This window comes from Aphidius gifuensis, linkage group LG5 (assembly GCF_014905175.1).
Source record: "Aphidius gifuensis isolate YNYX2018 linkage group LG5, ASM1490517v1, whole genome shotgun sequence".
In the NCBI taxonomy this organism is placed as follows: Eukaryota; Metazoa; Arthropoda; class Insecta; order Hymenoptera; family Braconidae; genus Aphidius; species Aphidius gifuensis.
In genome coordinates, this window is record NC_057792.1 from 19,856,232 (window position 1) to 19,873,668 (window position 17,437).

Sequence of the window (17,437 nt, forward strand, 5' to 3'; positions counted from 1 at the left end):
CTGAAATCGTAAAAATAATCCCGAGCGAAGCCAAGGATAGCGAGTATACAATACAGCCCACATTCACGGATTGGGTTACGGGTTTAGGGCATATTAAAGTTTCCTGCATATTTCTTCTTTAATACCATAAAATTCGTAAATAGTAGGAACCACATGCAGAAAACTTTGTGTAAATAAATAGTTAAATACGGAAATGTCGGCTCAGCCCACTTTGTAGTGGTTGCCCCGTAGAAATAACGAAGAAATTCTCCCAGTATCATTCCATCACCCTTTGTTAGGAAATCATTTCATTTGAACTGTCAAAATATACATCCATATATTTGCAATATCATTTTCAAGATTGGCTGTAAAAATTTTCTTTTTTTGTCTTTTATGTATTCTTTTTAGTTTCTTTTTTTTTTATTTTTTTATTTGAACAAGTTAAGAGAAAGAATTAACAAAGTTGAGAAAAAGTTCAAAACGTAGTTTTGCCTCAACCCATGGGTTCAATTCATCGCGTTTTTCACTCGCGGATAAGTGGAATAGGAATAAAAGTAGATAGAGGTTGAGTGAAGGGTAGAAGCAGAGCTGTGGGGGATGTAACATGCCAGGAAAAGTTTCATTGGGAGTTCGAGGCACACGACCCATCTTGCCGTCAGTTCCCGCTAAGCAGCCGACATGGCTGGAGCGACGATAGAATAGTTGTTACGCGGTATTTTTCAAAATTAACGAAGAAAAATATTGGATGAAAAGTCTAGCTCATTAAGTGAAATGAAGCCTCTTATGGAATTGAAACTCTAATTGTTACTGTCAAAAGATAAATCATCAAATTCAGGTGGAAAAAAAATTATAAATTATATTTGAAATGAAAGTAGTTGATGTTAAAAAATTTTTAAAAAATGTATTACATAGTGAAATGATTCAGTTGATTTTTTTCGTAGAATCACTGCACTTTATTACGTGTTACTTGGTCTAGAGTTTGTTTTAGTAGATCTCGGTAAAGCAGCATTTTATCTTTTTCAACTAAACACAATTTTCGTCCGCTAGTGAAATATTGATTTCTCTTAACTGGTGACGTTAGCCCACGCGGGTCTAGCGCGCGCAGTGTTAGTAGCTGCTAGCACGCGTCATATACACGCATACGAATTGCATTCTAATTCCACGATGGCTATGAATTATATGAAAATATTTTGAGTATATTTCATTGTTATTAATCTGCACCGAAGAATTTTTACATTAATTTTGTTTGAGTAACTAATGTAAACTAAGAATGTAGTGTAACCGACACTTTTCAATACAGTTTGAATGTGGTTTATGAAAAATTGTTTATATTTCCATGCTTTCGACAAGAAGAATTGATTTACTTTTTTCATTTATTGTGCAGTGTATTTTTCTTTTAGATTGACAAGTAACGCATTATATTGTTTATCTTTAGTGGTACAATTTTGAAATGTTATAATTATAAGATTTTTTGTCATTTGGATAAAAAAGAAAAATGTTGACAATTAACTGTTATTATTGGAAAACAAGTAAATCAATATGCAGGTGTTGATTATTTGAAAAATTTATGAACTGTATTTACTATATTGTATTGATTAAAAGTGATCTCAAATTACTTTTTAAAAAAACGTTTTTGATAACAAATGATAAATGAACGGTGAATTATTACATTGTGAACTAAAAATTATTATGAACACTATTTTGAAAGAGGATAAAATAAAGTTTGACATTTATAGTTCTCAGAATAATATTTTTTGCAACTTTAACTATTATTCAGAATAGTAAAAGTTGGCAACATTTGAGTTTCTTTAAACTTTGCCGTTTCTGATTTTAGAAATCCGCGGGTGTTGAATCTTATACAGATAAAATATATAAGTCTAACATTGGATCATGCGCAATAAATGAAATTTGTTTTCGCGGGTGACTCAAAACTTGTTTAGTTATTCATCGATTCTCATTCTAAAAAGTTTCCTCATTTTTTTCGGTCACAAAAAAGCTTGAACCCACATGGATTTTATATTTTTTAAAACTTTTTATTCATTAATGTTTATAGTATATTTTGGCTTTTTTTTGTCATATTTATACTTTATATGTACATATATCACTAACTACCGTATATGCAATATTAGATAGTAAATACGCTGATTCAATTTGTGTCGATGAACAGATTGAATCGATATACAAATCTTGTCATAACGTAATTCAACATGATTAATTAAACTAATTTATTTCTAATTTCAGAATGTACCGAATCAACTCGACATTGATACCTAAATATATAGTATACATTTTTACAGAATCGTATCCAACTGATTAAAAAAGATTCTTATTATATAGAAAGAAACCAATATTATATGTTTTTATAATGTTCTTTTATATAGGTTTAGTCATAAATGCAAAATTTCGTTTTGAATTCGTGGTGAATTATCAAATAACAAATAAATAAAAATATCTGAAATTAAGATTACAAAATCGAACAGCAAAGATTAGTTTTTTCTTTTTTTTTTTTTTTGTCATTCACTGATGATTATATTTGTCATGGAAAAACAGAATTCATATTTGAGTATTCTCATAGTTTTTTTTAAGTAGAAGCAATGATATTCATCGATATTTATCATCTCTAATCATTTTTAAGATATCAACGGTTAACGGTTAGAAAAATCGATTATTTCAAAGTTTTTTTAAAAATGAATAAAATTCTAAAAAATATTCAGAATTAATATTAGAAATGAATATTAGAAATATAAGAAGTTAAAAAGTATTATGTTTTTTATCGATAATTGAATTTTAAAATCTGCGTTGGGCATGCTTTATTATTTTGAGTCATGTAGCATGCTAATAATACACAGTTTGACTGGTTACCGTGGTTTGAAACTATATTGACCATAATCACTCATTTTCTATTATATAGTTATATCGCTCTCTCGATCGAAACGCGCTCAGGCCGTTACCTTTTCGCCTTCTGGTATGATTCGTGATATATACATCTCATATTCCCATCCGAAAGCTGAAAAGGTATCTTTAAATTTGCTTTTGACATTATATCCAACTTATCGGAAAAAGGTGAAGTATATAGAAGGTTGACAAGAGTATGGAAGTTGAGCAAAACTCAAGTTTGCATCGTAAACTCAAGGCCTTAGGGGTAGAATTATTCCCCAAGAAAGTAAAGCGAAAGAAAGTTTGAGTATAGCAAGCGCACGCCAGCAAAGCGCTTAAAAAGTTTCCACGAGTCCCGGATAGTCGAAGAACGAAGGATGAGTTAGAGAGAGTAGGTAGTTGATACACGAAGATGGGTATATATAGTAATAAGGTCGTGAAGAGAAGGGAAAGAGGGCAGTAGAAGCTGTAGACGGAACGCGGTTAAGTTGAGAACTTTGGTAAAACTGAAAAGTTAATTTCGTCCCGTTAAATTACTCGAGCGCCCAGGCATTAAACTTGCCAAAGTTTGCTGGATGACAGAAATACGTAGTCTGAAGTAACCCTCATCCCCTAACAACTTCTGCTTTCGTCTTCTGTTAGCTTTTTTTTCTTTTACAGCTCGAGTGAGCAGAGTAAAAAAAGGTTCAAAGTTTTGGCTGGAATTTTTATCTGTTGAAAAAATGTATTATTTTTCAACAAAAATATAAATTCACGATATATATTCTATATGAAGGTTTATTCATCTTTGTGTACTGACTAAAATCATGTCAATCCGTTCGAAGAAAATATTTATCAACTATACGGGTTTTATATGGATAAATAAATGATTTAATTTAGTACCAACTTTCTATCTCCAATATTTTATGAGATATGATCATTTTTCAAAATTTAAATTATAATTATATAGTAGAAACAATACTAGTAGCCTTGGGCCCACGTAGAATATAACGTAGAGATATAGACGACCCACAAAAACACAAAGTTATATTTTTAAACATTTTTCTATGAAAATTAATAAATGAATATCTATACCGAATCGGAAAATATTGAATAATTCTGAATTTTGATAATCGATATTTTTTTTTTCAATTATCAATTCATGTGTAACATGTGAAGGAGCTAGCTTATCAATAAAGATCTGTGAATTGAGCAAATGAAATTCATCGACTAAAATGTTGACCGAAGCGTAGATACAAGTGGTAGTGGTATACATATAAAATCAGATGGGGTTAAATGAGTGAGGGGTACCTTTAGAGTTGCTGTGCACGCTATAAATTTACACTATCTCACTTCTGCTCTCCCGACTGTCTTTCTCTGCGAAAACTTTCCGGTGATGAGCTTTGTTGGTCGTTTCTCCGTAGCAGAGGACGGAAAAGTTAAATGCGAAAGTTTTACCCGATATCCTGAGTGTGTGTGGCAGCGGTGAAGCAACTCCCCTTTCTTCCTTTCTCTTTTGCTTTTGCCATTCTACATTAGGGTACATACATCTACTTTTATATACACATTGAAAAAAAAAATATAAAAGGGAATAAAAAAAATATTTGCCAGGCCAAGCATTTTACTTGCATTGTATATCAGATTATTTCATATTGTTTACTAGCAGTTCGTTATATTAGTTACGTCGGTCATTCTAGTTTTATGATACTGCTTTTATAATCACGCTTAAATTTTGATAATTAAACTCAAATACTGTCGTTTTTAAATTGTAAAAATATTATTTCATTATTCAATGCCAATCGATACATTTGTTATGTTAACTGTACTGGAGCTTCTTTTTGTATTTTTTTTTTGTAGAATGGCGTCCACGCAAATCAGGAAAAACCACTCGATTCAGCAAATACTGGACCTAGCACCCCAAAAGAGTGGAAAAACATTACATACAGTATATACTCAACAGATTTCAAACCAACATTATCGTCAAGTTCCAGTTACTGTTTTGCATCCAACTTCGAAAAAGGTAAGATATCAGTGAACATGAAAATTTGTCAAATATAAATGCCAAGAGCTGTTCAATGCTAAAAAACTGTATTACTTTATTCGTTTTTTTATAATTAGTGATTGTTTATAAAAAAAAACGGAGTGAGTAGTTTATAAAATAAAAAAACCACAAAGAAATCATTCAATGAATTTCTTCGGCTAAACAACTTGTAGAAAATTTTCTACCAAATTTTTTGATTATATAATATGAGATTTTTTAGTTAATTATTTAATCATTAAATGAAGATTTAAACAATCATTTTTTTTTTTTGCCCTGTGAATGCGCACTTGTGACTGTAGAGCATAATACCTATACTCATTTTTACTATTCGATTTGTTTTTTAAGATGGTAGCACTCAACAATTTCAGGAATAGAATATTGCTGGATAGAAAAAAAAAAAAAAAAAAAAAAATTAGGCACTTTTTCACAATAACGCTTGCGGTACATGTTAACAATATTATAATAAAAAGCGTCTAACTTTTTTTTTTTTTTTTTTTTTTAATCAAAATTCAAAATCTTCAAAATTTTTGCAAAACATAAATCGTAAATTTATGTTTTGTTTTATTTCATACATACATTAAATTCAAATTATTAATCATTTTACAATTATTATCGATTATTGTCATGATAATGTACAACAGTCATTTGTACGTCATAAAATTAGACAAATACAATTAAAGGAAACAAAAAATAAAACAAGAAAAACAAATAAAAAGGATAAAATGGTTTTTAAAGTTTTCCAAAAGCACAAGTTTCAGAGTCTATTAAAGAATTAAAAATTAAAAATTAGTAATTCACAGATCACTATCCTACATTCTTGAGTTATTGATATTTTTTTTTTGTAGTAAATATCAACAAACAAGACTGCTGCTGTCGGTAAGATAAACTTTCACAAGAGCTCTGTAACTGGTTTATAGAAATATCAGCAACTGGTACCAGAAACTGTAGTGAGAGATCTTTGCAGGTCGACAACACTCGACTGCTGCTTATATAGAGTGTTAAAGAATTTTGGTAACTTATTTAATTTGGTTATTTATTTCCTTTTTAAAAACATAAGCTTGTAATTTAATAAACCTGTGATATTTTTCATCTATTTATGAAAATTAATGGGAACAGATCTTTTTTATTTCATCTATGTGCTCTTTTCGTTACAATTACAATGACTTCAGATTCTTAATAAGTAATAGTTCTCAATCGATTGCAGCCATGCATATTTGGATACTCTATGAAAAAAATTCAGCTAATGAAAATTATATTTCAAGGATCAAAACTATGAAGTTGTATTTTTTTCCCAGCACTGGTTTTTATTTTATAGAATTTTCTTTCCCTTATGAATTGGTATTTCCCTGTGTCCTATAATTTCCTCATTGAGAATTTGTTGAATAGAAAGAAGGTAAAACGAGGGAGGCGTCTCGAGCATACGGAAGGTGGCAGAACGGTTAGAATAGCACTGGATTGTAAGGAGCTGTTAAAGGGAGGTAAATTTATGATAATTGCATAAATCAGCGCTTTCCTTCACAATAATCATAATCTATCGAGATAGTTGCGCGAAGTTAGCTATTTAGCTGACGGCGAATGGAGCCTGAAGGGTGATGCTTTCGGCATAGAGGGTTGAATGGCGAATGCAGCCTCGAATAAACTAAGTTATTGGCATGGTAAAAAAAGAGAAAAATTAGTAGATATAGAAAATATGATATATTTAGAGCAGCCTTATCGTTTTGGTGTCATTACACTGTAGTATGTTGTAGTATGCTTTTTTTATAACTATTTTTATTTATATATATATATACATAAAAATTGACGTATAAAAAATCAATTAGTTAAAATAAAATTGTTCATATTGCAAAACTAATTTCTAGAACTAAATAGAGCACTGAAGTGTTAATTTATCATTTTTATATTAGATCTTTTTTTTTATGTAAATATAATTAAATGTATTCATCATCGGGGGATAGAAAGTTGCATTGAGCTTTGCGATGGTATCATTCAATTAGATTAAAGAGAATTTAGGTAGAGAATATTAAATTAATAATTTTTTTTGAAAATATATAGCCAATGATTTTTGAAAGCTTCAAAAATTCAGGAAGAATTTCCCAGATCAAGTTTTGGAAAATGTTCCGACCAAGCTCTAGAGAATTTCAAACGGAATCAATAGTTCAATTTTTTTTTTTTAATTACATATTTTCAAAATTCATAAATCATAATACATCAATTTTTGTCGTTCCTATATATGACAGTTTTCAGTTTTATACTATCTGCACTAATTTACTATTATCACTTTAAAAAGTGTATTTTTTAGATCCAATTTTTTTAAGCTAGAGCACAGAAGATTTGATATATACTATATGGGTAAAAAAAATATGTTTCTGGGTCAATTTAATTCTATGTTCGGTCGCAGAAAACGTGGTGTTAAAATACCGAAAGGCTAAACTTAATCCGCTTATCTTTACGTTAGTCAAGCTTACTTTTACCAACCGTTATAGTTTTTTTTATTTTATTTTTTCTCAAATTTCTTGCTTCTTAATGATACCGCAAAACTTCCAAATGAGTCAACAGCTTTAATTATACCTTAAGACTTGAAAAAAAATTTGGAGGGTTAAAAATTGAATATACTTAACATTTGAAACTTGAAAAGAACCAGGGATTTTTTATGAATGACTGAACTATTGATTGGAGCCTCAATCAATATTATATTTTCTCACCCTATTCGGCTGTCGCACAGGACTTGAAAACAGATAAGTGCTGTAGAGAAAGGATAAGGATCATTGAAGGCCATCAAGTCTTTAGAACAACAAATTGTGTCACTTAATGTGACAATGTCGGTCATTTCCGTGTTTCCGAGAATTCCAGATACAACTAAGATTGAAAATATAAAAAATAGTAGAAAATTCATAGTTGGATTTCACATCGTATCGACTTGCTTGTGAATCTGATGATGTCCGGAGGGCAAAGCTGCATTTCAGTGGTATAAGAAAGGTTGTGTCCTGTCTCTCAGAGGACTACGAGGCAAGGATTAGCCCGTGGGGCATTGTAACGTCGTAAATACACTCCAGTGTTCACCCTTCGAGTTTTCATGAGCGCCTTTAGATGCATGGAAAAAACGCAGAAGAGTAGTCGTGGTTTCAGGGGTTGTTTAAAAGCAAAGGAATCCCTCGACCGAAGCGTAGAGAAACTCTGGTACTATTTCCCTTGACGACACCAAGGGACTTCAGCCTGGGAAAGGTAGATGCTGCTGACTCTGATTACCCCTGTATGCTCCATTTAGTATCTCTACAGCTCGCAATATCTACCCTCGATATTTTGACGCAACTTCTACCTTAACTTTTTTCATAGACTCCCAAGCCAATTTTTCACATCAGGTTCCACATCGAATTGGTAGATTTTGCAACAAAAAATAAAAAATATTTAAACTTTTAGTATACTTTTTAGAAAATCTCGCCTTCAGATTAAATTCTATGTCGTTACCATTAAATCCCTCAAAAATACCTTCCAACCCTCGAAACAATGATAGCGAGGGCTTTTTCACCAATGAATGTTGTTCCTTCTTCTTCTAACCCCCTTTGATATAATTCGAACAACGAAACCCGCTGGTAGTTGGAGACGCTTATATTTGAGAGCGGAAAGGGTTGCGAGGACCGGATGGCTGTAAAGAGAAGGTTGGGTTATAATGAAATATAGCAACCGTTTCGCTTCGTATAAGACTGCATTAAGATTATACCTAGGCGCGTTGGTGGATGAAGGGCGAGTTACAGCAACGTGTGGTGGTGGTTTGCCGTTAGTTTTCTACTGTAACCCCGGGTAGATAGAAGGAAAAGCGTAAAGGGAAATAAGAAAGGTTGGGTTTCGAGAAAGTACAGTAGAAGGAAGGGTATCTATATTCCTCCTACAGTGTTTTAATCAAGCCGGATTTGCTGTGGCTCCAACTTTCGTTTTAGTCCAACTCAAAAAGGATATTCTCTGTTTAAAATGCCTCTGAGGAATCCGTGATGTAAACCAGTACTGGAAGGTTTTATCATCTCTTCATTCCTTTTTCTCTTCCTCTCCTCAAACTGTTCATGTATATATATTTGGACATGGAAAAATCTTTGATTTTTTACATATTAAATTTGTGCATAAAAATATGTTTTTTATACGAATATGTAACTATATTATTTCTCAATTGCGTGGTCAGTTTGATAAAATACTTGATGGACTTATCATGCAACAATCATTACTTAGATGATTGAGGTACAACCCGCATGGAAAAAAATTCAACTGGAAAATATATCTATTTGGTTTTTAAAATATATATATTGATTATAATAAGATATATACTGTACGAATATATTTTCTGATATATATCCATGTGGAATATATTCTGAATATATATATACAGATAAGAGTCTAAATATATAAACTCCTTCAAACTACTTTGCGTATCGATTCCTACATACAATTTAAACTTCGTCAGTTCGAATCCCTGTAGGTGCACTTGCTAGAAAAAAAAAAAAAAATTCCATTTCTCGAATTCTCTCTCTCTCTCTTTCTTCTCTGGCTAATTAGAAAAAAAATGTAATAATTAAAAATAATAATATAATTTTCAAAAACTTGATCAGGAAAGTAACGCTAAACGTGATCAAATATTGATCAAGTAAATACGATCTAGTTTTGATCAAGTTTGGATCAAGCATCTTGATCAAGAACGGATTTGAAATCAATGTTTCCTGATATCAAGTGTTGATCAAGACTTTATTTCAATTTCCACTCGGGATATTTTTCAATTTTGTAAATTTTGTTTCGATAAATTATAATATATCTTCAATTTTTTGTAAAACGTATTCTTTTTTAATTCATCCAAACAAAATTTACAAAGTTGATTAACTTCTTTTGAGGCAAATGTACTTGTTATTTTCTGAGTATATTCTCGCAGTTAAGAGCTTTGGTCGGCAGTATCTCATAATCAACATCAGCAAAATTTGATTCGATGTTTGTTGTGTTCTCTGGTATATTTGAGTTCAAATCTCAGGTCCAGGATGCTTGAGGAATTCATTTAATCTTACTCCTTCGTTGTGAAACCTTTGTGAGAAAGCAGCTTACCCAAGAAAGGAAGGAAAGAACATACGGCCGGACAATATGGTGGGCTTGTGGCCTGGGAAGAACGGTCAGTATGCAATATGCCATCATTCACCACTCCACTTTAAGACCATCTCCCGAGTTTAGTCTGACTTTCCAGCGAACCACTGCCTACTCAACTACCTTTCCTATTTCTCTAGTCGAATCCTTGCGTTTGAGAATTTAATTACACTATAGTGCTTACAATGTAGCTCCAGTTGGTCCGGAAATAAACTCTCCATTATAGTTTTACAAAGCTTCTATTTGTCACGAAACAGGCTTCATTACTCGATCTTTTACTATATCTCCGACCCTTTTACCTTGATCATCAGGCGTATTCTCTTCGTCTCAAAAGTTACGTTTGATGTGACATTACAAAAATTAAATCATATATGAATTGTTTGTGCATTTTTTTTTGACATATTTTTTATATGATTCATAAATCATCTATAAATCTTTAAAATTATGGAATATTAAGTCAAGGAATGATAAACAAGAAGGATAATTTTATATATTTATTTGAATTCTTCGACTTTTTCTTAACTGATCTCAAAAATTTTCAAAGTGGTTTCTAAAAGATCAATAGGGTGACAAATACGACAATTTACTTCTTTTTCATCTAAAAATCATTTTACTCGAAAGTAAAAATTTGAGTCATAAATATTTAAAATTATAAAAATACTTTATATATATCTGTGTAAAAGTTACTATGAACTTCAGTAAATTTTACTATTTATATTAGTTAAAATTCTGGTAGTGGGACGAAACGACACAAAAATGGCCGACTAACTGAAAAAATGATTGAATTTTTTCGTAATTTCAAGCTTTTTAAAAAATCTCAAATTTTTAAATAAAATTTACTGTTAAACTTAGTAAATTCTAGTACCAGTAGTTGGTATATTTTCAGTCTCCTAAATTTTACTGTCATTTTTGAAGAAAAATTATTTATCAATATACGTATAAGTCTTAAAAATGACGCCAGGAACTGTCAGAAACGCAATTATTAATATTTGTTTTGAAATTTTTACTTTCATGTTTGTAATTCTTAGTTAAAATTTCTCGCAGTGTATAAGGGTCTGTGAAAAGTTACATGTAAGTTTTACTTTCATTATTCGATGTTGGAAAAATTAGAGAGAGTGAGAGAAGAACCACATAGACATACAAGAAACAGACAGGCAATTTCTCTATCCTATTTTATAAAAACATGGTATACTCCAAAGTTTGTTTATTTATTTCAATTTGCTTTCCAAAATTATTTTAATATACGATAGAAAAAGAATCGGAATATGTTTTGGTTTATTTGCTTTATTATTTCCAATAAAACTTTGAATGGAGAAAGAGCAAACTGTACGCCGTTCATGGTTTGTAACCTCTTATAACTTGATTGGATGAATATTAAATTCTGGTCACCGGCAAACAATCAAAGTCTGTTCGAGATTCTTGGTGGACGATCGAAATATGTAACCAGCTGGAAGCCAAACAATTCTTGACTGGAGTACTCGAGGATATATATTAATATGCGTATACCTTTCTTCAATATGAGTTTCTTGAGACTCATTTTACAGCTGTTTCATTTGTATAATAGTATTTATACCGAAAAGAATAAAAATAAAATAATGAGAAGTGAAATAGAACAAAATAAATCAAGATAAAAATCACATATTAAAAAAATCATTTTCCAGTTTATTCTTCTGATAAAGTATGAAAACGAAAAAGCTTTCCTTAGTTAATTGTAAAGGATGATAAGGACTTTATGAAGAATGCAATTTACTCTGCTGTTGCTGAGTCGTCACTATAGGACCACACGGATTATCGGCGCTCTACCCTTGAGTAATTATCAATCAATAATAAGGAGAAAGAAAGGGAAGGGTAGTGAAATTCTGCTAGCCCATAAAAGATGGAAGGGCGTGAGTAGAAAACCGATAAAAAGCAAATCATATTAAAAGTTTTTAGGCGAATCTTTGCGGAGTAAGAAGGGTAGAATGCTTAATTTCATAGACGTACTAGACCACTATCGGTTAGGTCATGCAAAAGCAAGAACAATCATGCCTGGAAGCGTGTGTAAAATAACGGCAAAAGCTGTGATGTGAAAGCTTGTAAGGGTAAGCACACTCGAAAAGGATAATTAAAATAACCATTCGTCCGTTCTCAATGACGAAAGTATAAAATATTTATGGAAAATTCACCATATTTATTATCAAAATATTCACGAAAATATTGTAAGATTCATGTATTTTAGCTTATGAGTTTTAATTTATGTATAAAAGTAGTAGTAGTAGTAGTAGTAGTAGTATTCATCAGGGATACTATTCAGATAGTTTTGTTAAAATTAAAAAGGTAAACTGTGGATTGCCTAAGGAAACTTGCTCGGGGATAAGTTCTTAGGACTCTCTTCTTTCGACCTGCTCGAGGCAGTGCCAACTTCATTCAGTTTTCGTTCTCATTAATTATAAAAAAACATTGTACGGCAACGTTATGTTTAGACTTGCATTATATTCATGTATACATACAATCACAATTTATATATTTTTGGTCAACCCTTCAAATCTTGAAACAGAACTAAATAAAAAGCCATAAAAATAATAAAATTATAGAAATAGTTTTTTAGTGTTTTTCATACTAAAGTTTTTTTTTCTACATTTTTTAAATATTGAACGTCACTGAATATAACAGTGTTTGTCGGAATAAAAGAGTAAAAAACTAGAAGAAGAGGCAACCTTTGACGTGCCGAAACTCAACGAATCTTAAGCTTGTCATCGCATCTTATTCTAATAACAAGAAGCATTAATCACTGGTGTGCCATAGTGCAATTACCGTGATAGCATTGGGTTCTCGTTTCTTTCCCTCTTTTTGTTTAGCCTAAAATTGTAAGACAACTAAAGGAGAAAAGACAAGCTTCTCGTTGCCAGTACGTTTCCTTTGCTGGTACATAATATAGTCACACATGAATATTTAAATGCTGTCTCTTTAATAATTTTTTTTTTTATAACAAGCATCTTATTGCCAAGAAGTTTATTTCTTAAATTTAAAAGAACTAAATAATTTAAATGTTAAGAATATATATATATATATAAATAAAAAAATTCAAAATTACGTTTAATACGATTCACCCTTTCGACAAACTAAGTCAGCCAGATGACGTTGTATGTCGGTAAGGTCCAACTCCTAACCATTTCTGTATCCTTTCTTGTCAAGTTTAAACCCGCTACGTGACTAAGTTTCAAGTGGCCTGCTAAGATGTCCTGCTAATTTATATGTTCACGTTAACTTGTCATCCCTATACCTCTTATATTTTCTAGAAATTTTCTCACACCCAAGTACTTGACGGGCTTCTGCTAGCGAAGTTGTGGCTCGCATATCTAATCGGTGCTATCATGGTCAGTTGGCAGATGTACCAAAGAAAATTATATGTACTATATTGCTTAGCTTTAACCATTTGAAAATTATAAAATATAAGTGCCAATTTTCTTCAACTTAATCAGTTTATGATTTTTGAAAAACAAATTAAGTGTAAGCTATAATCTGTTTAAACTCATCAATTGTATATTATCATCGAGTGTTCCAGTAGGTTATTGAGATTTGATCTATAAAAAAATAGAGGAAAATTTTAAATCAAAGTCACCTCCTGCTAAAACTTCAGTGAGAAATTGTGAGTTTCCATCAGGTAGATACGTAAAATAGATCGTGGGAGTTTCTCGAAGGCCTTCAAAATCTACTCATGAGTATAAAGTTATTCTCAGTTATGTGATATGAGATATATCTTGGTGTATATGTATATGTGATATTTTTGATGGTAAAGCAGTGGTAAGATGAAGGCAGTTGGAAAGTAGACTGGAACAAAGATAGAAGATGTGTATAGAAAGTACTGTGCGGGTAGTCGACGGTCGTCTCAAAGCGAGCAATCACTTAAGCAAATATTCATGCGCACTTCTATAGGGGTCTCTCATTTTCAAACTCCCAAAGTTTTTCTTATTTTTTCAACTTTTTTTTAGAAAAATCACAAACTTACTGATACTGGCTGCGTCAAAACATTGTGAATTCTTTTTTTTTCACATGTGTAATTTTTGTCAATAATGCAAAATCGGGGTAACGAAAAAATATCTATGACTTGATTTTTAACTGTACTAGGAGGTGATGGTAGAGAAAAGAGGATGAGTGTGAGGGGGTGGGGGGAACCACCTCTATAGATCACTAAAAAGGGGCCAAAAGCAATTGAGTTAGGAAGGAACCAGTTCGGCAAACACTTCTCTTTTCAGTTAAATTTATGGCTTAAAAAAGTCCAAAGAGGGTCTCTCACTTTATCTGTAATGTACTGATCTTGCCTTCATCGAGCTTGGTGCGTTTTTCCTTGCTTTTTTTTTCTTCCTTATTTTCAGGACTTCTGACTCTTTGCCTTGGAGATCTCAAGCCCCTCACTTGGTACACCAAGTGCATGATTTATATCGAATCCCACCCCTCGAGCTTTACAGTATTTTGATAAGGGTTTCTGGACTCCAGGATTTAATCCCCACCAACCATGTTCTAGAAATTTCAAAAAATAAATTCGATTGTTTTTTTTCTTTTCATTTTGTAAGTAACTAATTTTTTAGAATACTAAAGCAGTCATAATATTTGTCGTAAAATTGCAAAAGACAAACAAAGACTTTATTTTTCCATAAGGATTATAAGTTAATAAGTTATATTGCAAAACTCTGATTTTCGTGTTGAAGTATAACGAAAAACTTATTTTTATATATATTTTTTTTTTCCGTAATCACAATTCAAGTCTATTACGGTTGCTCAACGCTTGTTTTTTTTGTTTAAGACGAAGGTATAGCTCAGAGAAAAAGGAAAATTTATAGCAGAAAAAATAACGGTAAAAAATTGTACTTACATAATATATATATACTTACCTCTAGTGCAAAGACATAAAAACTTGTGTTGTTAGAAGGCAGATTTTTCTTGGTGAAAATTCATCTGGGATCGAAGGGTCAAACTGCTTGTAAACCATAAAGAGGATTCCCAGTCATTAGGTTGCTGCGCCCGCGAGTGCTCCTTGACAATTCCGATTTTTGCGTCTATTCTTTCTTCTCAAAAACTTCTGTCCTCGTCACAGCGATGAATCGCCAACGGCTTGGTTTTAAGAGGATATTATTCTACCCTGCAAATTCCACACTTTTCTTTTCAGTTCATTCAATAGAACACTTCAGGTGGAATGGAAATTGGAATATCATGTTGTTTTCTTAACAAAAGTAGAATTGTAAGTTATTGTCCACCCTTACCATATTGAATTTAATATGCATTAAAATTTTTGAATAGAAAATTAATCAAAAAATATATCAGGATTTTATTTGATTTATAAACAATGTTTGTTACGAAGTTTACTTGACAGTTTTATGTATACATAACAGCAGGGTGTAATTTTTAATATGCTTGTTTTAATCCACAAACAACGTACCTTGAGTTAATAGAAACATTTTTTCGTTGACCGTTGATAAGTGATAAAGGTATTTTGATACAGCTAATAAATGATTTATTTTTAGATTTTACTAAATAATTGACAGTTTTTGTGCCTTCAAAAATGATAAAAAATAAATAAAAGTTTTTCACTTTTCATAATGTGCCTTCGGTTTCTATCAGACATGATTGTATAACTGAAAATGGATCCAAGGCTCAGTCAAGTTAACATGGAAGTAACTAGTGTGTTGGTGTATTTGAGGAGTGAAAAACGACAAAGTAACTAAAAGTATACGCAAAGGTATATGAAATGCGAAAGATACGTGAAGGTAACTCGATAGCTAATTACCTTTCTGCGTTACCTGGAATATATGCATTGTATAGTTTCTTAACTTGTTCTATCCTATATGTCACCGTCTCATCTCAATTCAAGACTGTTTAAGCTTGCTGAAATGGCAATTTTTTTTTATCCATTTAGATGTTAGAATGTATATGAGACTTTTTAATGTATGTTTTATGTCTGTATAGAGCAAGAGCGTTCCGGAATAGTCGATAACATGTTTCTGTACTGGAGATGAGACTGACATCCCATCATCGATGCATTGTCTGCGCTGCGCCAAATACTGATCTCACATTGGCTAAGAATCACCTACATTGCACCCGCGTAACATACTATTTCTGGTTTCTCTGTATGGAAATGACCACATCATGATATATGTTAAATCACAATCAAATCCCTCCGTGTTGGAATCCACCTCACCAGAATGTAGGATTTGGGAAAAAATCTACTGAGAAATAAACGCTAGGTGCTAAAGGGGAGAGTCTTGGAGTCTTCTAATTCCAAAATTTTCAAGTTTTTATTATTTTAACATTAGAGTAAAAGTTAATGTTTACTATACAATTTATCCAAGCATTTACTGTTACTCTTTTTATCCTCTGAATAATAAAAAAATCAATAGAAAAAGAAAACATTGTTTGCTTACTCTATTTTTAATCTACAAAAAATAATGGAAGCAGAGAAAATATGAGATAAAAAAAAAACATATTACACCAATAGTATATGAAAATAATAGAATCAATATGAAAAGATATCCAAAAAATGAAAGTAAAACATAAATAAATACAATGTGAACTAGAATTATACACAATGAAACATACACGGATTTAGATTTATATATGGTTATTGTTATTACAAAAATTTTAAATTCCAACTGATTAATATTTTTTTTATTTTGAATATTTTTCCTATATGACAAATACATATTAACATCGAGACAGAAAAAAAATGGATCTAAATGGTATTGAAAATAAAAATGAGTTAGGGTATTATTAAAAATAAATATAAATTAAGGAAGTTTTTTTGCTCTGTAATATTTTCAAATAGCATTTTTGTCAATTCGATGTTATTGAATCAGGATGAGTTTTTTTTTTTTTTTCATATAAATTAATAAAAAAAATAGCTTGATAGTATTGATTTTTTTGGCACACCAATTTTGTTTTAAACTTTTGTTTTGTTTTACCAATATGATTTTTTTTTTTTGTTGTTATGTCGTAAAGAACAACAATTGGTTCAATTACTAAATAAATTTTCTATGTTCAGTTTTTAAATGAAATCATTTCGAAACAGATTAAGGAATATCAATAGTATTGTGTAATATATGTATATACTGGTTGAATATTTTGTTAACTTACAAATATATTAATTAAAATGTTGAGCAACTATCAAAACAAATTAGTTGTATTCAATGTTTTCGAAAAATCACACACATCGAGAACCCAATTGAGGCCCAATGCAGTTACCCAATTTTTGTCTACTCAACGAAAACCAAATTGGGTCCAAACAGCGTGTCGGGAGGATTTCTAGTCAGGATGGTTACCGAGTAAGCAAGAATCACACTATTTTGACTACAAATGTTGGGCAGAGGAAACGATTCCTATTTGAAAATACGAATATACTATTGGATTCATCAGTTTTCGGTTGAATTTCTTCCTTTAACCGTGCCATTGATAAAAGTTATAGAGTTGAGACAAAAG

The 17,437-nt window shown here is 31.2% G+C and overlaps 1 protein-coding gene across 3 annotated transcripts in view; it reads left to right on the forward strand.

Moving 5' to 3' along the window:
• Positions 1–451: 451 nt before the first annotated feature.
• Positions 452–17,437, forward strand: part of LOC122858356 (mucin-5AC-like) — a 137,547-nt gene continuing 120,561 nt past the window's right edge. For 2 of the 3 annotated variants that reach the window (XM_044161196.1, XM_044161203.1), the window contains exons 1-2: positions 452–814; positions 4,693–4,855. In XM_044161196.1, the coding sequence (XP_044017131.1) occupies positions 4,694–4,855 (162 nt within the window). In that variant the 5' untranslated portion in view covers positions 452–814; position 4,693. The remainder of the gene's footprint in view (positions 815–4,692; positions 4,856–17,437) is intronic. The other variant, XM_044161197.1, reaches the window with a different exon arrangement.